General features: G+C 42.1%; 1 protein-coding gene across 1 annotated transcript; it reads left to right on the top strand.

Moving 5' to 3' along the window:
• Window positions 1-684: 684 nt before the first annotated feature.
• Window positions 685-23,134, top strand: LOC143485997 (collagen alpha-6(VI) chain). The gene is made up of 43 exons (XM_076985762.1): window positions 685-805; window positions 1,171-1,218; window positions 2,157-2,276; window positions 3,414-4,046; window positions 4,261-4,833; window positions 5,034-5,597; window positions 5,743-6,360; window positions 6,540-7,109; window positions 7,317-7,868; window positions 8,036-8,611; window positions 8,706-9,293; window positions 10,268-10,611; window positions 10,879-10,957; window positions 11,240-11,376; window positions 11,574-11,666; window positions 11,890-11,943; window positions 12,127-12,198; window positions 12,385-12,411; window positions 12,544-12,588; window positions 13,514-13,567; window positions 13,883-13,945; window positions 14,457-14,522; window positions 14,834-14,887; window positions 15,169-15,204; window positions 15,413-15,478; window positions 16,053-16,115; window positions 16,224-16,286; window positions 16,523-16,585; window positions 16,774-16,824; window positions 17,038-17,073; window positions 17,217-17,279; window positions 17,496-17,558; window positions 18,114-18,149; window positions 18,265-18,301; window positions 18,564-18,575; window positions 18,883-19,376; window positions 19,938-20,013; window positions 20,207-20,866; window positions 21,021-21,114; window positions 21,593-21,696; window positions 21,800-21,970; window positions 22,533-22,563; window positions 22,746-23,134. The coding sequence occupies exons 3-42, from the start codon at window positions 2,201-2,203 to the stop codon at window positions 22,541-22,543; spliced, it is 8,037 nt and encodes a 2,678-aa protein (XP_076841877.1). The 5' UTR covers window positions 685-805; window positions 1,171-1,218; window positions 2,157-2,200; the 3' UTR covers window positions 22,544-22,563; window positions 22,746-23,134.
• Window positions 23,135-23,565: the final 431 nt, after the last annotated feature.

Below are 23,565 nucleotides of genomic sequence, written 5' to 3'. Positions count from 1 at the left end.
AAAACTAATATTTATAGTGAAATCTCGGTGAAACAGAGATCAAACTTAGCAGTTGGAGCATCCAGCTGACCTACATTATATTTACACAGCTGAGCAAACCATGTATTTTGGTGTGTCGAATATCATTCATGAGAACAGGGACAGGCTTGAAACCATAGGGTGTTATCACAGAGCTGGTGTCTCTGTTATCACAAAAGTAATGCAAAACTCTGTGTGTGTGTGTGTGTGTGTGTGTGTGTGTGTGTGTGTGTGTGTGTGTGTGTGTGAGAAAGATAGAGATGGAGAGAGAGATAGAGAACATAGAGACTTATGCTATTGTGTTAATCAGTGTTTACAATCAGATTGGTTTATACACAATACAGGAATGTGACAGCATTGTGATTTGACTACATTGTTTGCACTAACTGCATTAAGGCAGCTTACGTGTGACCTACTTAAGGTTCATGTAGTCCAGCTGGGAGATGTCCTGATGCACTGCATGTTCAAACCACGCCAGCATCCCACTCTCGTCCCGCAGAACAGCCAAGTGCCGTGTCACTTCAGACACCCACGGCACCTGTAAGCCCGTCGCAAACACAAATACAGTCAGAAAAGTGTACGTTTGAATGAGGATCAAAATCAGAGTTCGTGCCAGATAGCATTACATGTTTCAGTTTGCGTATTGCACCAAGAATGCAGACAGAACAGACGGAAGTCAGTGAGGAGTCCAGGCTGCTCGGTACTGTCAGCATGTACACTGGGCCATTACCATGATGGACACGCTGATCTCGGTTCTCCTCCTCAATATAATGCATCTGCCGATTAGGTTTGTTACATCACATTACTGAATTGAACTTATAATGGATTAATTTTCTTAGCACTAGATAGTAAATGTGTTAAATGCTAAATATTTTGGTTTTATCTGAATGATTATTATTATATAATCTTGTTAGATAGGCAGGGAGTCAGCTAGGTAAATATAGAGGCAGGTAGTTATGTAGATAGATAATACTCCACATAATTTTCCACATAGTGTGGAAATCAGTAGCTTGTGTGTGTGTGTGTGTGTGTGTGTGTGTGTGTGTGTGTGTGTGTGTGTGTGTGTGTGTGTGGGAGAGACACTGTTCTTCTGTAATGCCAGATCATTGAGGAGTGGCTTTATAAACACGCTACTTAAACTGAATGTTTCAGTGTCTGAATTCTGTCTGGGATTCCTTCTCTGACTGATCACTGGCTTATGTAAGTCCACAGTCTCTAATTATTTTTAGATTTTGTTCTTTCTTTTAATAACATCATTCATCTCAATAAAAAACTAAGCTACAAGTACAATGTTAAAGATAACAATCTAATTGCTGAGAGATAGCTGCAGATTGTAGTTCATGATTAATATAATGTTCCAGGCAAATAAAACAAAGTGAATGCAGATCATGGAAATAATTAATTCTTCCATAACTGTGACCAGTATCCCCTGTATCCTCATTTTTAAAAATACTGGGATCAATAGAAATGATGTTGTTAATTTTTAATGTAATAATTTACTGCTCATGTAAAATGCCTGCTCACTATAAACTTTTTAATTTTAGATCATATTACTTAACACACTTTACCTCCATTATCAAATACTGTATAGAACTGTATATCTGTAAAACAGCAACCAACAATCTGTAGTCGTCACCATAGTAGCAAAGATCTTTTCATAAGGTCTTGTGTTAGGAGAATAGAACACAGTTTTACACTTAAACTTTACGTTTTTTGGGATAACTGATAACCAATTAACAAATAGTAAATTTTTGTGGTTTTGTTTTACAATGAATCACTCAATTTACAAAATTAACAAGAAAAGGTAGTGTGAATTTTCTTTGTTGTGTTATTAAGTGAATGTTATTAAGGAATTAACCGTAGCTATTTTTCAGTATAGAATGGTTGTTAGAAAAAGGAGTATTTAATTTTTTTTGCATTAGAATCCATGCTCTGTTGTTTTAATTATGTAATTAGGGTAGAATATTGTGTACATTTGGATTTGTGAGCACTGAAACAAATTCAGAGTAATATTCTTGAAACTGTTTAATGAGACATGAATTGTATGTCTATGAGCACACATTCAGTATCTCGAAATGTAAGGAAATAAACCAAATAAACCCCAAATAAATTCAATTTTTTCTCAATTTCTTCATGAGTCTGTTGTCCAGGATTGCCCGTCTCAGGACAAAGCGGCGGGACGATGGCGGTGATTCGGGGATTACTCAGTGCCGTTGTCACCGCATTATTCTTCATCCCCTATCAAGCACAAAAATTTGGTAGGAAACATTTTATTAAATTTTTATGTTTTTTTATAGTGTTGATACACAATATTTACAAGCTTTATTGCATTAATTTGGTAATATACCAGTCAAAAGTTTTTTAACTTTTTATTTACCTTTTTATATTTTCTACATTTTAGAAAAAACTTGTGAAGGTATCAAAATAATGAAATAACACATGACTATGCAATGTTAAACCAAAACAGATGGCTTAATAGATGACTGTAGATTGTAAAGTTTTTCATCCATTCCTGGTCAGTTTGGGATGAAGTTTCTATATATTCTTAACCATCTTCATGAGGCACCACCTGTGATGCCCTTGTGACGCGGGAGGCGGCAGATGGACGAGACACAGATCCGCTGGTTTAACAGACATCACTTTTATTTTTAACACAAATATAGCGCATACAGCGCACGTAGAATATGTAACAACACACAGACGTGTAAACTGTAGACAACGACGAGCACAGGACACTGCGTGAGCGCATATTAAATAGACAAACCACATTAGCCCCACGTGATTACGAGACGAGTCACAGGTGAGACGGATCATCACAAGACACAACCACAACCACGGAGATCCACAGACGCAGACGATGCACGTGGACAATGTAAACACACGCCCAAAAGGAAGGGGCCGGGGTCCTCAACGTGACAGCCCTGAACATATTCTCATGTACACTGAGCACCTATAGGATGAAGGGCAAAATTTTTAAATTTACTGTGCAGGCAAATCAAATTAATTTAAAAGGTCATTATTATTATTATTATTATTATTATTATTATTATTATTATTATTATTATTATTATTATTATTATTATTATTATTATTATTGTATTTTGGAAAAACGAGAAGCAAATTTAAGCGTAAACCACTGGCTAAAAATACCCATAAAACTATAAGGAACATACATTGAGTCAACTATGTCCAAACTTTTGTCTGGTATTATATACACACACACACACACACAGACACACACACACACACACACTCACACACACTCACACACGCACACACACGCACACACACACACACACACACACACACACACACACACACACACACACACACACACACACTATAACATCATGGATTTATTGGCATTTATAAATGAGCTGCATTCTCCCCTCCAGCTGGAACACAGCTGAACACAGCGTCCTGCACACAGGAAGCCATGGCAGACATCGTGTTTTTAGTTGACGGCTCAGCCAGCATTGGCCTCAGCAACTTCCAACAGATCCGGGATTTCCTCTCCTCACTGGTGTCCAGCTTTGACATTGGCCCGGATAAAGTCCGGATAGGCCTGGTTCAGTTCAGCGACACACCCCGCACTGAGTTTTACCTAAATACATACGAGGACAAGCAAAATATTGTTGGCTACATTCGAAGGCTGCCTTACAAAACCGGCGGCACCAATACAGGCCTCGGCTTGGAGTTCCTGCTGAAGACTCACTTTGTGGAGGAGGCAGGGAGCCGGGCCAAATGGAACGTGCCTCAGATCGGCGTGGTCATCACGGACGGAAACTCCCAGGATGAGGTGGAGCCGCACGCACAGGAACTGAGGCAGAAGGGAGTCAAACTGTACGCCATCGGGATCAAAGACGCAGATGAGAAGCTGCTGAAGGAGATCGCCAACCAGCCTTACGACCAGCACGTGTACAGTGTGTCGGACTTCGCCGCCCTGCAGGAGATCTTACAAAATGTAATACATAAACTCTGCGCCACTGTGGAAGAGGCCAAGAAAGAGATCACCTCAGTGCAGGCAGGTAAGGGTAAATGGAAACAAAGATGATCTATTAAATTTTTATGTTTTTTGTAGTCTTTTTGAACAGTTATATCACCTAAGTAGAAAAAAAAAACATTTATTATTTTTGCTGTTTGCTTCTTTTTTGGATGGTATATGATGATTCAATTCACTGCAATGTCTAAAACTGCCTGACATGTTCACATGCTGAATTCCATTCTGATCCTTGATCACAGAATGTCGTGAGATTCCTTCGGCAGATATAGTCCTGCTGGTGGATTCATCTGACAGCGTTGGAGACACCAACTTTGCTGAAGTACGTCATTTCCTGCACACGTTTGTAGATGGACTCGAAGTCAGGGGTGATAAGGTAAGAGTTGGACTTGCCCAGTTCAGCCATGCACCTTACCAGGAGTTCCTGCTTGATACACACGCAGACAAAGCAGATCTACTCAAGAATCTGGACAGCATTGTGTACCGCAAGGGTGGCAAAAATATCGCTGATGCCCTGGACTACATTCGGGACAGCTACTTCAGCCAAGCCAGAAAAAATGTCCCTCGTATCGCCATAGTGATCACCAACGGCGACTCCAATGATGCAGCCGAGGAGGCGGCCCAGAATCTCAGAAAGCAGGGAGTTGTCATCTTTGTTATTAAAACCAGAGATGTAGATCCCAGACAGCTAAGCACCATTGCTAACAGTCCCCAAGAAGAATTCCTACTTAGTGTCGAGAATTACCAGAAGCTACAGGGACTGGTTGAGAAACTGCATATGAGAGTGTGTCATGTTGTCGGGGATCAGATGCGAGGTAAACAGTATATTTTTGGTTAATTTATAAGTTATTGGGGTGATTCAGTTGACATGATTATTGTATGTTGTATGTTAACATACTTTTGTAATGGTTGACTTCACAGTGACATTTATATGTTCATATCATATTTAAATAATTAGACTATACAGTACATTGCTAATAATAACTCCAACATCAATTCTGTTTTCCACATTTAGCTTTTGGCATGAAGTTCGCAGATATCTTCTTCTTGGTCGACAGCACAACTTTAAGAAAAGAGGCTCAACAAATGAAGAATTTCCTAATACGACTAGTCAACCAGATCAATATAGGGAGAGACACCAACCGGGTTGGTCTCGCTCAGTTCAGCAAGGATGTTGAGGAGGAGTTCCTTTTCAGTACCAGTAAAACCAAAGAGGAAATCTTGTCATCCATCCGGAATCTCCGGCTGAAGCCCAGAGCCCCACGGAGAATTGGGAACGCCGTAGAATATGCCCGCAAGAACTTCTTTACTAGCACGGCTGGCAGTCGCATCTCTCAGGGCTTTAAACAGATCCTGCTGGTGTTGACGGCGGGCAAATCAGATGACAACGTGCTTTGGCCAGCACGCAAGATCAAAAACGATGCTGTGAATGTGATTGCTGTTGGCTTTGGCCAATCAGAAGCTGATGAGCTAGAGGACATTGCTAGTCCCCAACAGAGCTACAAGTCAGATACACCAAACATTCTGCAGAAAGTCAAGACCACACTTGAATCTGAAGAGCCACTTACAGTCAGAGAAGGTGCATTTAAATAGATTTTGGACAAATGTCTGCAATGTAAACAATGTTATTTTTTGAGCTACAATTATATGGATGAAAAAATTACATTTTGATTGATGATTGATAAATGTGTTAATTGCATTAAGGTTTTCTTGTGTGCTCTCAGAGTGCAAAGCAGCTGAGGTAGCGGATATAGCATTTATCATTGATGGATCTCGGAACGTTGGACCAGCAAACTTTCACCTAATACGCACCTTCATCTGGAACACCATCGCTGGCCTTGATGTGGGCATGGGCAAAGTGAGAATAGCCATCGTCCACTACAGTAACACACCCAGGGCTGATGTTTACTTGAACACTTTCAGCGACAAGAAGGAAATTCTGGACTACGTCAAGACTCTGTCCTATGGCAGAGGGAAATCGAATACGGGAGCTGCTCTCATATTTGCCAAGGAGCGGGTGTTCACCAAAGCCGGAGGCAGCCGACAAGATCAGCACGTTGAGCAGATAGCGGTGGTCATCACCGAGGGGACGTCTGCAGATGACGTTAGTAATCCGGCAGCGGAACTGCGTCGTCTAGGCGTTAACATATTTGCCCTGGGTGTTAAAAACATTGGTAATAATGAACTGCAGGAGATTGCCTCCTATCCACCCAGGAAGTTTGTGTTTGATGTGGAGAATTTCACAAAGCTCAGTGCATTGTCCAGCCTGTTAACCAGAAGCCTCTGTGGAAACATTAATGATGCTTTTGTAACTCTGCTGAAAAATATCACACTCCATCAAGGTTTGTGACACTGAACAAAATATTTATATTTTATACATTATATTTGGGTTTTCCCCCAATATGCTCAAAAGAGAGATGTAAAGGATTCTTTATCCTTATATTGTCTTTATATTGTAGCTTCTTCAAAATCTTTCTAAAGCATGTTGTTGAAAGAATTAAATAAACTTTGTCTTTTACAGGCTGCAAGTTCACAGCTGAAGCTGACATCTACTTCCTGTTGGATGAATCGGGAAGTATTACCTATGATGACTTTGATGACATGAAAGCCTTTATTTTAGAGTTCCTCCATGTGTTTGACATTGGCCCAGACAAGGTGCGCATCGGTGTGGTGAAATTCGCAGACACCGCCACCATAGTGTTTCACTTGAACACTTACAACACAAAAGCTGACGTGGAAAGAGCAGTGAAAGCACTTTTTATGGAAGGAGGTGGCACCAGGACAGATTTGGGCCTAGAGGCAATGATCCCCCTCTTCAGGCAGGCAGAACAAACGCGCAGGGAAAAGGTTCGAGAATTTCTTATCGTGATCACAGACGGCAAATCTGAGCCTGTCGGTACACCAGTGAAAGTTCCCGCTGAAGAACTGAGGAAGCAGAACATCACCATTTATGCCATTGGTGTGAAAGATGCAGATAAGGCCGAGCTGGAAGATATGTCTGGAAGCCCTAAAAGGACATTCTTCGTCAATAATTATGATGCCCTTAAGCAAATTAAAAGCAAAATACTTAAAGAAATTTGTTCATTTGAAGGTAAGGATTCCATATAGATAGTGGCTAAAAGTTTTCCAGCTTCAAAATGAATGATTTAATGTTATCAGGCATATGGAGTAAAATATGCGGGTGGAGAAAAATTGGTATAAATTATATTACTTTATAGAAAATTTTGTAATATTTCCTGAGGCTTTTCAAGTCAAATTTTACTGGAATTAAACGACACTCTTTTTCTCCATTTTGCAGTCTGCAATGACCTTTTGGCAGATGTTGTCTTTCTGATCAATGGCGCAGATGATGTTGACAACATAGACTTTGAGCACATGAAGGAGTTGATAGAGTTTGCTGTCGAGAAACTTCCCATTAGACAAAACAGGGTACGTCTTGCTGTCGTGCAGTACGGCACAAACGGAAGAGTGGAATTTCCTCTAAATGGCTTTTATGATAAAGACAAACTGCAAAAAGAAATATTGTCCATGAAGCAGCTTGGAGGCAGAACCTTCACAGGCAAAGCTCTTGAGGAAGTGACACAGGTGTTTGAGGAGGCTAGTGGGGGTCGTGCTAACACTCTGCAGTTTCTGGTAGTCGTTACTGACAGTTTGTCCAAAGACAACGTAACGCTGCCAGCTAGGATGCTGAGACGCAGGAACATTAATATTTACGCAGTTGGTATGGGTCATGCTAATAGAGATGAGCTGCTTGAAATCTCGGGATCCCGTGAGAGGATCTACATGGAGAAGAACTTTGGATCCATGCAGGCCTTGGGTAGTGAGGTCATCTTTAAGATCTGCAATACTGGTAAGAGATGCATAACACTCGCCAGATTAGGTTTCTATTTACACTATCCATGTTGAGTAGTTATGGCAAAGATGATACATTCCAAGGATGCTATCACTTTGTTGGTATTGTGAAAATATTTTTAGCATGAAATAAGTGGTAAAAAACATGACTTTTTTTCTCTCCAGAGTGCAAAAGACCTGAATTAATAGATATAATCTTCCTGGTGGATGTTGCTGGGAGCATCAACAAAGAGAACTTCCAGAACATGAAAAGCTTCATGGACACTTTGGTAAGCAGATTTGAGGTTGGGCCAAAACGGGTTCAAATTGGCACCATCATCTATGCGGAACAACCTCAGTCCAAGTTCACCCTGGGCCAGTACTCCAGCAAAGCCGAGGTGCTGAAGGCCATCTCTGAGCTGCAACCACTCGGTGGGCGCAGAAACACAGCGCAGGCCCTTAAGTACTCCATCTCATTCTTCACCGTGGGGCATGGAGGACGACGTGCCAAACACATCCCCCAGGTGCTCCTCCTGATCACGGACGGGCCCATCGCTGACACCTCTGGCCTAGCAGGTTGGCCTTCAGATCTTCAAGGTTCGGAGATCAACATGTTTGCTATTGGAGTGTCAGGTGCCCGTGTGGATGAACTCAGGAGCATTACAGTGAATAACCAAAGGGCCTTCTATGTGGACACCTACCAGGCCCTGGAAACCTTGTATAAACCCATTACTCAAGAACTCTGCAATCTGACAAAACCAGGTACAACTTATTTGCACAACAATGAACTCAAATAATGCAAGTTATTGTAAGCACAATTGATGGTATAACTTGCTAAAGTACTCTTTTTCTACAGTGTGCGAGAAGGAAGAGGCGGACCTGGTCATTATGATTGACGGATCTGAGTCAATTGGACCTTTGGATTGGGAAACAGTAAAGATTGCCTTGATTGACCTGGTTAAAAAACTTGAAATTGCACCAGACAGATGGCAGGTTGGTGTGGCTCAGTTCAGTGACAAATTACTGGATCACTTCTACCTGAACCAGTATAACAGTTTAGCAGGAGTGGAACAAGGTATACGTGACATTACCCAACGACGACAAGGAACGCACACCTGGGCTGGCCTGAAGTTAATACAGGACTACTTCAAAGCAGAACATGGCTCCAGGATAAAGAAGGGAGTCTCACAGAATTTGTTGCTCATCACTGATGGCAAAGCAAATGATGACGAGGATCTGCAGAGTCTGTCTCAACTGCGAGCAAAGGACATTGAGATATTTGTCATCGGAATTGGCAACAACATAAACCAGCATGAGCTCCTCAAAATTGCAGGCTCAAAGGAACGGATCTTCTTTGAGAGCTTCGAGAGTCTTCCGCTGAAGACGACCACAACCAAAGTCCTTCAAGCCATTTGCACCCCTTTAGTAATTCCTGATCCACGTGGTTAGTGGCCACATTTGTGTTCTGAAGAAAAAGGAATCCATTGCTAACAATATTCCTCATGTCCAGTCCTGGACCTCTGAGTCCTCACAAAACCATTAAAACACGTTCTGATATGGCACTGAACACTTTAGACACATTTCTGTCTTACAATAGACATTGTAAGATGATCGTATTAGGGGTACCAAGATTTTTTATTATAATAAATAGATAATCATAGGATAAAACCTTATTCAAAAGAAGTATAGCATCTGCTCAAATGGTCACACGGTTGTACAAATACACCAGTTTGAGGAAGAAATACAAAATCTAGAAAGATTTCAGTAGGAACAAGATGAACTGAAAACTAAATAATTTATAAAATGTCTTTGGATGGACATGGAATACTAAGTAAAAAAAATCGAACAATCAAACAATCAGTAAATAACTTTGTGGGGGTTGAATTACCAGTAGATTTTCATGTTTACCATGAAACTCCCAAGCAGATTTGATCTCAGCACAATATATCCTCTACTTTCATTCTGCGGATCATTTTATGGTACATGTACAGTATATAGTAGCGGCCATCAAAGGCAGAACAATGGCATCGTTACAGCATGTCTGGCCATGTCAACCCTGGTTATCCTGTTTTATCATGTAACTTGGTTTAGGGTGGAGTGCAACACAGGCTTCCATAGTTTCTTATTCTTATGTCTCAATGCAAATCGAAGCAACAAAATTACAATTTATTATTTTGTATAATATGGGAAGTAGGATATAGTCTAATGATAAGAGCTACATTACATGTCTTAGTGCAAACCAGGTAAAATTAGTGGAATCAACACAATCCAGGAAGCCTGAGCAAAATCTTGTTGAGGACTTTTACTTTCTGAACCTGGAATGCCCACCTCTGAGTATCCCTTTATTCTGCTGTTCACTGACTTCAGGTTTCATTGAAAGGATTGATTGATTGTGTTCTGCTTTGTCCTGGCGGTCAGGTTGCTCTGTTGACATTGGCATTGGGTTTGGTGTTTCACAACGAACAAGCTCGCAGCCTCTTCTTGGACCACACACCAATGCTCTCGTTGGCGCAGCCATCCAGCGGATGTCTATGGTAGGACCCCTCTGCTGCCTCAGCGTGAACGAAGCTGAAATCAGGATTGGCTTCCGTCTGGTCTCTGGGCGAGATGGGAGGATTATCGACGACTTCGCCTTCGAGGAGTATAATGAAAATGTGGTCAGGAAGGTCCTGGCTCTGAGGCCTGCTGTACCCATGGGCTTCAATGCACTTTTGCTGAACTCCTTTGCACAGAAGTTTGGTTCCTCTCAAGCCGGAGTGAAGGTGAGTCAGCTAAATCTACTCCTCAAAGCATTGTTGATCTCCTATATAACCATCAGGTCCTCTGACTTATTGATCAGATGAGATCTAAATGTTGTTGTCTTATTTAACCCAAGAGGATACTCGAGGGTGCCTGCAGAGTCAGATAAAGGAAGTAAAAACAGACTCAGGGAACAGATGAATCGCACAAAATGGAATCCACATGCTTCTGTATTGGAACAGAGTCCAGCTATAAACACATGGTTGATTGTGTGAATGCTGTTTCTCCAGGTGGTGATTCTATTCACAGATGGGCTTGATGATACCTTGGAGCATCTGAAGGAGAGTTCTGACAGCCTTCGGGAGAGTGGTATACCCATTTAAGGGAAAAACATGCTACGAAACCAAGACTCACTGTGAAGAATCCAGAAAAAACTAAAGCAGTTTTACTTTAGTAATGCTGGTGTCACAGTGCAGTCATCTGCAGATGCTATACTGTTTTTATCTCATTTATCTTATAGACCAACCTGAAATCGCATGTATTTTTCTTAATCTGAATTAAAGTATTAATTCTTTAATATATTAATTTATACTTTGCTCAGACCTTTTATACATACCACACACAGTTGGGTCTCGTAATATTGTGACTTAGGTGTCAGTGCACTTATGATTGTGGCCCTGGATGGTAACGTGGACTACCGGCAGTTGGAATTTGGACGGGGTTTTTATTATAATCAACCTCTTTCCATCAACATGCTGAATGTTGGAAGTGCCTTGCAGGACCAAATTGTGAGTTGAAGTGCTTAAATACTTGTATCATTTGAATAAATCCAAGCACTATAACTAAGGTGTATGGTTTGTTCTCTGATCTCTGGTCTGGTCTGATCTCTGGCCATGCGTAACATTCTGCATTAAGGATGCATTAGGTGCTGTGCATCAGCCTGCCCTTAGACCTCTGCCCCCTGTCCTTGTTTCTCCGCATGTAGAAGGCCGTGGCTTCAGCAGAGTGCTGTGATGTGTCGTGCACCTGCAGCGGTGCAATCGGGCCCGGTGGCTTCCCTGGTCTCCCGGGAGTAAAGGTCTGGTCCCACACAGGGACAAACATTGACTCCATTATTCCTGTGGCTGATGTAGTGCTGTAAAAAGCATTGGTGAAAGCATGTGGAGGAGTCATAGATTCAGATCCAGAATGTGAACAAAAAGGGCAAAAAGAGTGTGATGGAGTTTTGGCTTTACTGGGATTCTTAGAACTGAATGAGAATTGGGAATTTTCTGCTAACTGTTTTTTTTGTGGATGTGAAGGGTTTTCCTGGACTGAGAGGTTATCCTGGATACCCTGGTGAAACTGGAGTCATGGTTAGTGAGATATTGGAGTGTTTTAGACCGATGATATCATCTCATATTCTTCCTACTGCTAGCACTATGGTGCATTTCTCAGTACCATTACATTCTTGCTTCACCATGATTCCGGTGTTTGATAGTATTGCAGGAAGCTCAATGAATGTTACGGTGATCAAATCCATCTGTGGTTTGGGACAGGGTGGAAGAGGTTTACCAGGCCTCAACGGAACCCAAGGACATCAGGGCTGCTCTGGAAAAAAAGGTCCCAAGGTATCACCGAAATGTTGCAGGAATATCGGCTGCTTGCTTAGGATACTACATTAATCTAAAATGAGGCTTGAAAATCTGGAAGCTCACAGGTTGGGAAGAGTTGGGAAGAGTCTCCATCTCACTGGCCATTGGTCAGATTTCTGTGTTTGTGGTCTGAATGATTATATCTTTTCATATTTTCCACAGGGATCCATAGGCTATGCTGGAAATAGAGTAAGTGATGCAAATGGCTGCTTCGCCAATTAGCCGCTTTAAGAATGCCAGTCTAGCGCCCCGTGCTGACTTCATTCATTTGTTTAGAGAAGATTGGTCTCCTTCCTTGACCCTCTCATGTACGTCTGACAGGGAGAACAGGGGCAGATTGGGCTCGATGGTGTAGATGGCGAGCAGGTAATTCACGTCTCTCTCAGCCTTCTCTCCCATTTCTAAACTCCTTTTCCCGCTACTTGATTCACACTCGTACACGAACCCTTGCGGTTTACTCCGAGCACAATCTGTTTATTTCCTGCATTAACACTGCATGGTTGACGCAACAGCTTTAGCTGTTTGGCAGAATGTATGTTTATCGAGCTGGTCGCCTAAATCTCAGGAGTCGTTGGTGGGCCAGATTCATTCGTTACTCTTGTAACTGCCCATCTTTTACATGAGTTTTAATGCGGTTACTGAATAATTCATAATAAATCAAGTCGTTAGTGCATAATGTGCCGTGCAATATTAATAACATGTTTGGATTTTAAGAGGTTTTTTTAGGATTTTAAGCTGATTTTGTTCTTTTCTAGTTTTCTGTGAATGTGTTTATATACGAGTATCTTCATTATTTATACACTTGATTATGAAGATTATGCCCACTCTGACCATGTTTGGATTATAATATTTACATTGAGTAATTTGGCTAATCACATTCTTGTATACACTTCTGTGGAGTGTTTTGGGATTAGCAGCGACTCGAATCTGTTGCGTTTCTTTCTGCATGGGTTGAGGCAGGCCTGACACTCACACAACTCCCTCGTCGTTCCAGAAAAGAGAATCTTTTGGCTGCCGTGTGGTATGCCACCCACCCATGAGTTTCTGTGACTAACCAGCGTGTGATTTGAATAGAAGACCTGGCCGCACTGATAGCTGACGTTCTGGAGAAATCCAGAAAAGTTTGTGAGGCTTTACAGAAAAGCAATTCTCAGGACTAGAACAAGTAACCAGGATACAGTGTTTACGTGTACAAACCTAAATGGGAGATTCCTAAAACATGGCCGCAGCCAGGATGCATGTGCGGCATTTCCTTCATTGATCTGTGTCGTCTGTTCTCTGTCCTGAACAGGGTGAGGCAGGAAGAGACGGAGCAGCAGGACTGAAGGGAGATACAGGACGTCCAGTAAATACCTCCCACCGTACTTCTTTAAGTCTTTAAAATGATTTAGACAGCAACATGACAAAATGAACATGTCAAATATGGCTGCTTCTTTACCTAAGAACCACAACTTTAGCACCGCCCTGCTGGTCAGTCTTGGAAAAACAAAAGCAATATTAGTCTGTATATACTATAAAAACTAATATAATATTAGTGCATTAGTCTGTATATACTGTGCCCATGATGACAAAGAGTTAATAGTTTGTAATGAATCATAATTGTAATTTCCCATAAATCATTGCTGTATAGTTGCTCCCTCTGTCTCCTCTCTGTCTCCAGGGTGTGAAAGGCGTTCGAGGGAGTCCTGGCGCTAAGGGAAAGCGTGGTGTGAAAGGAGATCCCGTGAGCATTTTTTCCATCATACAACACGTTCACTATTCATAACATCATTTATCATATTACACAAGTTATATTGTTTTGGTTTTTTTTGCCACATTCTAAACAAGTATGGTTCATGTGTAAATGCAGTTTTTAGAGAGTAAACGTATTGTCATTTTTGGATATTATAAATAGTGTTGTGTAATGTTGTCTGGGCAGTCATGGCCTGGTGGTAAGGAACTGGTCTTGTGACCGGAGGGTCGTGGGTTCGATTCCCAGACCTGAGGCCATGACTGAGGTGCCCTTGAGCAAGGCACCTAACCCCAATTGCTCCCCGGGCGCCAGGCTAGGGCTGCCCACCTCTCTGGGCACGTGTGATCCACAGCCCCCTAGTGATCACTAGTGTGTGTGTGTGTTCTAACTGCACAGATGGGTTAAAAGCGGAGGACAAATTTCGATTGCGGTGTAAAAATCACAATTGACAAAATATGGCACATTAATGCGCTTTGTATGGAACATTACTTTGTCATTGTAGGGGAGTCCTGGACTGGACAACAGGGTCCGTGGTCCAAGGGGAGAGAGAGGATATATCGGCCATCCTGTGAGCATTAGTCTGCTTCCTTCCTTTCTGTTTTGTTAATACATTGTTTGTTGATATATTTGTAGTGGTATGCCGCACTTATCATGCAATATAATACAGCAAGTTAGAACACCCAGTAGCAGGCTTGTCTCAGTTCGTCAGAGCATTAGAATCAAGTAGGCTAATATTTGCAAGAACCGACTGTTGAGGCATTAGCTCGTCTTTCCAAAACTCGGCGAAAAGTTGTGTCTGTGTGTATCTGTGTTTGTATCTATCTTAAATATACACGCCACTGAAGGGCCCTGTGTTCATTTAGTCTGTTCTGTTGGCAGGGCGGTCAAGGCCCAGATGGATCTCCCGGCATCCTGGGGGAGAACGGAGAACCCGTGAGCACATAAGATTCCCCGATATGTCCTCAGCTTGTCTAGAGCTGGAACAAAGCCTCTCCTCTAATGTACCAATGTTTACTTTAAGATTAACTTTGCTTATCTTCATTTTTGGACGAAAAATGTTGGCGTTGTTTCTTCCTATGAGGTGATGATGTTTGGAAGCCAAATCTTGTCCAGGTCCCGTGTTAGACAAAGCACGCTGCAGCATAAAACAGTTGGGAGAGAAATGTAAATTCTGCAAGAATTCCGAACGTTCTGAGTGGTGTCTTTGTTTATAGGGCTTCCCTGGAAGGAAGGGTCCCCCAGGTCCTAAGGTGAGAGAGCATTCTATGCAGGATTGCATGCTTAACGTTACATGCTCTTAGGGGACTAAGCTGTGTGCCTTAGCGTTGACCGTGGGGATGACAAGTAAGAGGGCCATTTATCTGAAATATGATCACTTATATTTATGGTTCATGCATTTCTGTTGCACTCTATTCAATTTCTAAATGATATATTTATTTACGTATTTATTTATTTTAGGGAACTCCATCCACCGTGGCAGGAAAACCTGGAGAGGAAGGTGTTGCTGGATATCCGGGTTTCCAGGTGAGGACTCTTATTTTATTTTCTCTCTCCCATCCACACATATGCACCCACCACCACACACAAGACTATTATTGAGAATCATTCAAAGTGACACGCAAAGCCTATCAGATTAGTTCAGATTAGATTTTTCTGTGTGCTGTAAGGCCAGACCTCACAATTTCACAAAGAGAATCCAACCGTTGAAGTCAATAAAATGCCCAGGCTTTCACGGGCCGCTGCTAACAGAAATCTTTCAGCAATGTATTTCTCTTATCCAGCCCTCTTCTGCTACGTGAAAAACGTGTTAGATCCATAGCAGAAATCATTACTGTCAAAGCAGCCAGGTTTCACTAAAGTTCAGTACAGAGCTTGTCTGTCACCACGTAATCTGTTTTAGCAACTTCACTTGTTAAAAATGCTGAGTTTTTTTCTGCAGCTACAGGCTTAACTGAAAATGACTTTGGAAAATCACACCCATATACTCCAAATTAAGCAGAAAAGAACCCTCAAACCCTTATTTTGTTTTTAAAAAATGTCATCTCATACATTGCTCGTTAATTTTCTTGTGTTTTCTTTTGTCTTCTGTCTCTTTGAGGGTCCCGTTGGGGCACATGGGGTCAAAGGTCAAAAAGGTTATCCGGGCGGCCCTGGAGTGCAGGTGGACGTCTCTCACTTATCCTTATTGTTTAATATCATCAAACCTTCGGAGGGAAGAAGTTGAAGGCTGAGTCTTTGTGACTGACTGAAAGCCATCACCTTTCCACAGGGACTGTACGGTTCAGCAGGAGGTAAAGGACCTAAAGGAAGTCAGGGGCCGAGAGGTAGACAGGTATGATACACACTCTTTGTCTTTTACTGTGTCATCTTCTATGCCTGAGCTTGGAATGTTTGTTTTTGTCAACATGTATGCATCTGTGCATCAACCCCTGTGTGTGTGTGTGTGTGTGTGTGTGTGTGTGTGTGTGTGTGTGTGTGTGTGTGTGTGTGTGTGTGTGTGTGTGTGTGTGTGTGTGTGTGTGTGTGTGTGTGTGTGTGTGTGTGTGTGTGTGTGTCTAACTGTTTTAGGGTCTGCCTGGTGACATTGGCAGTAAAGGCAATATTGGACCAGAGGGTGTCAGGGGATCACCGGTCTTTATGCTCTCATAGACTTCTACCTTTAAATCAAACACAGCATTCTATCAGTATAGGAATTTTAATGCCTTGCTTTAGCTGACAGATGTTTATCAGCTACTTTGAACATACCAATAGTAAATAGCTGAGCACATGTTGCAGATTTGTTGAGCAGTTATGTAAAATCTCACTTTTCTTTGGCACAGGGTCATCCTGGCCCAGATGACTTTGGACCACCTGGCCAGAAAGGCCAGCAGGTACAGTCTCGTTTCTGAACCCTGACCTTCAGATCAGACCATGTGTGGAACCCTTTCATTAGTTCAGGATTAGTGCTGCAGAGACTTCAGGGACTTTTAACGACTGTACCCTGCAGATGTCGATGTCTATTGCAAGCAGTGCTGTCAATTATGTGGCCATACATTTTATGTCACAGCTATGGAACTTACAGGACAAAATGTCCACTCTCACAGGGGTATGCGGGTTTCCCTGGTTACCCTGGGTTGCAGGTAAAATGTCTTAAATCTGAAATCACAGAATGCTCAGAAAACCTTTTCTGAGTGCTTGGATACTCTTCTGTTGGATGCTGTGTATGCTGTTAGTCACATGCAGTGTGTTTTGTGTTTTATAACTCCACTGTTGTGGGTGTAAGGGAGAGGATGGTGCCAAGGGCTCTGGTGGTGTGTCGGGCCCCAGGGGACCCCCGGGGAGGCCGGTAAGGCAGTCTCTGTGTTGCTAATCATTATTAATCGTCTGTAGTTAAATTCCTGAGTTCGTTTGGCCAGAATATTTAATCTCTTTTTTTTATCGTTCTTAAAATGCAATTATACTTAAATCAGTTAATGAATCACCTCAGTCTGATTCATTCTGTTTTTTTTTTTACTTTATTTGATAATGTAAAATGGATTATAGTCTTATTGTTTCATAACAGGGTTCAACAGGCACTTCCGGATTCCCAGGGGATCCCGGGGGGGTGGGAATCATCGGACACAGGGTCAGTGTTTTTCGATTTGCAATCAACTCTTTGCCTACTAAGAAAATGGCTCACCAGTGACTCGCCATTTTGTTGGCCTTGTGTTTTCATGTATTCCCAAAAGAACAAGCAAAGCATTTGGGCATTATTCCCTTTGACTTTGTACACATGTTCTGGTCTTATACAGTACGTGGTCCTTGTGTGGAGATAATGTAGACAACCATGAAGACCTGCTTCTACCTGCCACTACAAAAATCTCAAATTTTGGAGACTTTAATGTCATGTTCTTAGGTCACAGCTAGATGGCGTGCTACCCAAACGGTGGAATAGAACACAGTGGCAGGGCAGTTCTGTTAGGACTTTTTACATTTGATCCATTTCTAGTTCTTTGGGAGGTTGTTGTGTGTTTGTGACCCCACTACACTCCTAGCATGACTGGTCTCATGGCTACATTGTTAGCACAGCTGTGCTAGCTGCTCCTCTGCCTCTAACATACTCACACAAAAGGTATAGAAAGGATTTTGCAATTAAGAATATTTCATTGAGGCCTTTAAATAATGATTTATGTATCTTTAGGGTCCCAAAGGATTACCAGGAACCAGCTCCAGGACCGTATGTTCTTCCATTTTATCTTTAATGTGTTTCAATGGCACCTTTAATCATGTTTGTAAAAAGATGTTAGAGTATGTGTGTGTCATTCGGCTTTTTGTTTGTTGGATTGCAATAGGACTGTGAACTAGTGAACTATGTCCGTGAAAACTGTGGTAAGATTTTTATCAATCAGGCAATTCATTAGTTTAAAATAATGTGAAATATCCATTGTGAAATGGATACACACATTTTTTGCTTGACATTAATATTTTCCCCCATTTCTGTTTGGATATATTGATCACAAAATTGAACATCATAGTAATAATAACATTCTAAAATTATAATATAATACCAGAAGATAAAATCATCTGTTAAAAGTTGCCACATCTTCATACTTGTATTTGATTCTATTTTATTTGTCCTATTTCTCAACAGCTTGTTGTGCAGGTAAGATCCGTCTGCTGCTAAATCCACATTTTACCATCATCCCCATGTTATGGATCAGATCTTTAGGAGATGTTTTTTGTATGCAAATGCTCCCCTGTAGGACTTCTATAGGACTTCTTATAGGGAATCTAAATGCTCTGTTTCTACAAAACCTCCAATGCATTGCAATGTTATCATTATTATAATACTCTATGTGTCTTTACATATCTAAGAGTATTGTGTACTATAGTTCTTCCTGTGGAAGATCTTCCTACCGCTCCATCTCTTCCATCGCTTAAGTGTCGGTTGTTTCATCTTCTCCATGCAGGTCACAGTCAGTGTCCGCCGTTCCCCACAGAGCTGGTGATCGCTCTGGACGTGTCCGCTGACGTAACTCCACAGGTGTTTGCGCGGATGCGTTCCACAGCGCTCTCCCTCCTGGAGGACATCACCATCGCTGACACCAGCTGTGCGGTGGGGGCTCGAGTCTCCGTCGTCTCCTACAGCAACGAGACCAAATACCTGCTGCGTTTCTCCGACTACCGGGAGAAACGGACGCTGCTGGAGGCCGTGAAGGCGATCTCGATGCATAGGACCGGGAACGCTCGGAATGTCGGCCGCGCCATGCGCTTTGTCGCTCGGAACGTCTTCAAACGGGTCCGGGATGGGAAGCTGATGAGGAAGGTGGCGGTCTTCCTCACAAACGGCCCGTCGGAGGAGCTAGTAGACATAAACACTGCCATGCTGGAGTTTAAGGCCTCGGACATCCAGCTGGGAGTCGTTGACTTTAGGGCTGTTCCCGACATCCTTCATGCCTTTCAGGTATTAAACAGGCAGGTGGTCGGGTCTGCCTTTACTGGTACTGAGGGAACTCAGTTTGAGAGAAAACTGCTGGAGTGAGATGAAAATGGCCGCGTTGATGATAAATCTTCATTATTGGGTGCTCTTGCAGTTTATGCATATTAAATAGCATGTCATTGTTATCCATATTATATATTGCATGTCATTATAATGCATATTACATAGAGCATGTCATTGTTATGCATATTACCTATGGCATATTACATATAGTATGCCATTATATATAGTGTGTCATTGTTATGCATATTATATATAGTGTGTCATTGTTATGCCTATTACATAGTGTGTCATTATTATGCATTTTATATACTGCATATAATTGTTATGCATATTACATAACATGTCATTGTTATGCATATTACATATTGCATGTCATTGTTATGCATATTACATATAGCATGTCATTGTTATGCATATTACATATAGCCTGTCATTGTTATGCATATTACATATAGCATGTCATTGTTATGCATATTGCATATAGCATAGCAATTAAAACTTTTTCTCTTTGTTGTTCCTCAGGCTGATGAAACAAAGAGCTTCATGATCTTTGATTCTGAGGCAGTCAATGACATTAAAGATTGTGTCATCTGTTTTGGTAAATATCTGCATATATGCATATTCACTATCTCAGAATTGAACCATGCTCTCACATCATGCATGTAAACCTCCTGTAGGATAGCCTACCAAACAGCAACCTAAGCTCAACTTCATTGAAGTACTCCCACACTAACCTGCCAACATCCATATTGTGAGGCCATCAAAGCCTTCTAAGCTTTCACTGTTCCCAGATCGCTGCCTCCAAGACCCATCATGTTGGGTCACGCAGAACCCAGAGCCTGAAGAGTTGGACGTGGACCTGACGGTGCTCATGGACGCCTCCAGCGATCTTCAATTGGACCAGTACTCTGGAGTCAAGCAGCTCCTGCTGGCCTTCCTGGATGAGTTGGCAGTTAGCAACGAGCCCCACCGGGAGGACGGCCGGGCCAGAGTGGGCGTGTACCAGCACAGCTCCGCCTACCCTGCCTCCCATGTCAAGGAAGAGTTCGGCCTCGCCTCGTTCAAGGACCGCGACCTGATGAAGAGACACGTTTCCCAGGTGATGCAGCAGGTGGGCGGGTCTTCCCGCCTCCTCGACGCCTTGGAACATATAGTGACCAATAGCATCCTGAAGGCGTCGGCACCCAGGAAGAAGCGGATGGTGCTGGTTGTTCTCGGCGAGGGAGGCGGTCACATGGGCAGGGAGGACGTGGGCTACGTCTCTAAGCTGTGCATGTGTAGTGACGTGGTGGTGTTCACCCTGGTGGTGGGAGGAAGGTGGAGGTCTCTCCACGCAGAAGAACTAAGCACACGGCCGGTGGAGCAGCACCTGGTGCACCTGGGGCAGGTCACGCCACAGGACATGAACTACGCCCGCCGCTTCCTCAGAGCTTTCCTGCGCATGCTCACCAGTAAGAAAAACCTCCACCCCTCATCCGACTTGGTGAAGTAACAGTTTGTGAATGCGTGCGTGTTCTCTAGACACACTGTACCCGTTTACTTGGTGTTGTCCAATGCAGTGTTATTCCTTTAAGGTACACACTGTGTCTTTTTGTCTGGCTACAGGAGATTTCTTCTCGAAACCTTCGTCCCAAAGTGCAGACTGTAGCACATTTGTGCGGAGACAAATAGAACAAGTCCCTCGTGGTCACCCAGAAGGGTGGGTGAAGTGTCTGTCCACACTGTCATTGAAGATAACCACAATAACCTTACATCTAATCATGATTATTAGCTACCTTTTAATTCCTGTAATCAACATGGCATACATAACTTCAAAGAATAATATTTCATGAAGTTGAACTTTAAAAAACTCTTATCATGGTTGGACATGTTTTTCTAGAACAATGTTCTATAAGGAATTAGGAATATAAGCTGAATTCTAATTAGAAGAATTTAGATTATTTTTGTCTATTTTGAAGCATTGCAGTTGGGAAGTTGCAGTTACCATCTTAAAATGACATTTATATTGCTGTTTATGACAATTTATATGAACAATAAGCAGTATAAATGTTACATTCCCGTTTTGGTACACATATGTTTATGAATCACTTTTAGCCTTTAAATACTGTATGTAATTCATTTATCATGGTTATAAGGTACACGATGGCATACCAGGTGTTGCTTGCTTTGTTTACCAGAGTTGTTCAGTCCACTGCTGCCCCAACAACTGAGACAGTAAATACGGTGACTTACCCAGAGGATCACACATGGGCACGTTCCTCGCCGGATATACAGAAGAACGGTGTGTCTGCGAACTTTACATTTCTCATAGTATTTTTTGCACTGTATTGATGTGCATGATGTAAATGGCACAGAGTTGATTACTGTTCTGTGATCCCATTCAGCCCGATGTTTTCTAACTGAAGATGAGGGCCCTGCGTGTTCGATTTATGAGTCGATGTGGGTTTATGACTGGACACTGCAGCGATGCACGCAATTCTTGCACAGTGCCTGTGACAGGAACAGTGGCCACTTCCTCTCAGAAGCAGAGTGCTTGATGACGTGTGTAGTAACGGGTAAGGATGCTTACTACAGCAGTGTTTACTACAGCAGTGTTTACTACCACAGTATTTACTACAGCAGTGTATACCACAGTGTTTACTAGAGCAGTGTTTACTACCACACTGCTTTACTACCACACTGCTTTACTACCGCAGTGTTTGATACAGCAGTGTTTACTATAGCAGTGCTTTACCACCGCAGTGTTTACTACCACAGTGTTTAATACAGCAGTGCTTACTACCGCAGTGCTTACTACAGCAGTGCTTACTACAGCAGTGTTTACTACAGCAGTGTTTACTACAGCAGTGTTTACTATAGCAGTGCTTTACCACCGCAGTGCTTTACTACCGCAGTGCTTTACTACAGCAGTTCTTTACTACAGCAGTTCTTTACTACTGCAGTGTTTACTACCACAGTGTTTACTACAGCACTGTTTGCTACAGCAGTGCTTACTACAGTAGTGTTTACTACCACAGTGTTTACTACAGCAGTCCTTTACTACAGCTGCTCTACAGTGTGCCTGAATTAGGGCACACGTGTGTTCATGCACTGACCACTGTGTCATGTCCTCTATAGGACTTTCTTAAGGATGAACTACCGTCTGAAGGTAACACACACCCTCATGAACACACACACACACACACACACACACACACACACACACACACACACACACACACACACACACACACACACACACACACACACACATGTATATTCATATTCTGAGAATGTGGGAAGTGTCTTTGTGTTTGTGTTATGTTTAATATTTTCTGTTTGTTTCTGCAGATGTTTGCAAGATTTCACAGGGACGTGCACTGACTTTTCTTTTAAATGGTACTTTAACATCCTTAAGTGAGAGTGCTCCCCCTTCTGGTGTGGAGGATGGTAAGAAAATGACAACAGGTGTGAGGCTGGCTGTCTGAGAGGTGTGAGCACACTCTGATGGGGAAACACCCACCACATCTGTTTCTTATGTCATTGGTTAAATTTGTAATTATGAACTGATAACTTGACTAAGTTTGAGCACTACACTAATAATTACTACTAAATAATTGTGAATATATAGCAATATGGATTTGATTATATATTTTGGCAGTATTTACTAAACATTTGTATGTCAACAGCCATTTAGATGAACCTCACATAGCAAAATTTAAAAATTGCAATTTTTTTTTTTTGCTTTACAATATTTATAAAACTTTGATCTGGATTAAAGTGAAATTCCACTAACATATAATATTCCTAATGTTCCTCAGTGTTTTCATATGCAGTGCTATGAACTTCCACGTGCACTGTTATATATATAATATATAATAATATATTTATATATATTCAGTATGCCAATTTTTGGAACACAACGATAACCAACCATCACCAGGCAGGGGTTTTTAATTGTATGGCCTCATTTACTAGATATTGATTTTGATTGACTTTCACCTTGGGCACAACTGAATTTACTTCAGAGGTAATTTGACACCAATGCACTAATTATCACCACTGTGACTTCCATCCATCCATTATCTGAACCGCTTAATCCCACTAGTCAGGGTCATGAGGGGGCTGGAGCCAATCCCAGCATCTCTGGGCGAAAGCAGGGTACACCATA

This window comes from Brachyhypopomus gauderio, unplaced genomic scaffold (assembly GCF_052324685.1).
Source record: "Brachyhypopomus gauderio isolate BG-103 unplaced genomic scaffold, BGAUD_0.2 sc43, whole genome shotgun sequence".
Lineage (NCBI taxonomy): Eukaryota > Metazoa > Chordata > Actinopteri > Gymnotiformes > Hypopomidae > Brachyhypopomus > Brachyhypopomus gauderio.
This window is presented reverse-complemented; position numbering and strand designations above follow the sequence as displayed.

Bases quoted from the DNA above. Each gene is read 5' to 3' on its own strand.
- LOC143485997 (XM_076985762.1), top strand. From the start codon at position 2,201: ATGGCGGTGATTCGGGGATTACTCAGTGCCGTTGTCACCGCATTATTC. The intron at 9,294-10,267 runs GTTAGTGGCCAC...CCTGGCGGTCAG, and splicing joins AGTAATTCCTGATCCACGTG to GTTGCTCTGTTGACATTGGC. The intron at 16,825-17,037 runs GTACAGTCTCGT...CCACTCTCACAG, and splicing joins CTGGCCAGAAAGGCCAGCAG to GGGTATGCGGGTTTCCCTGG.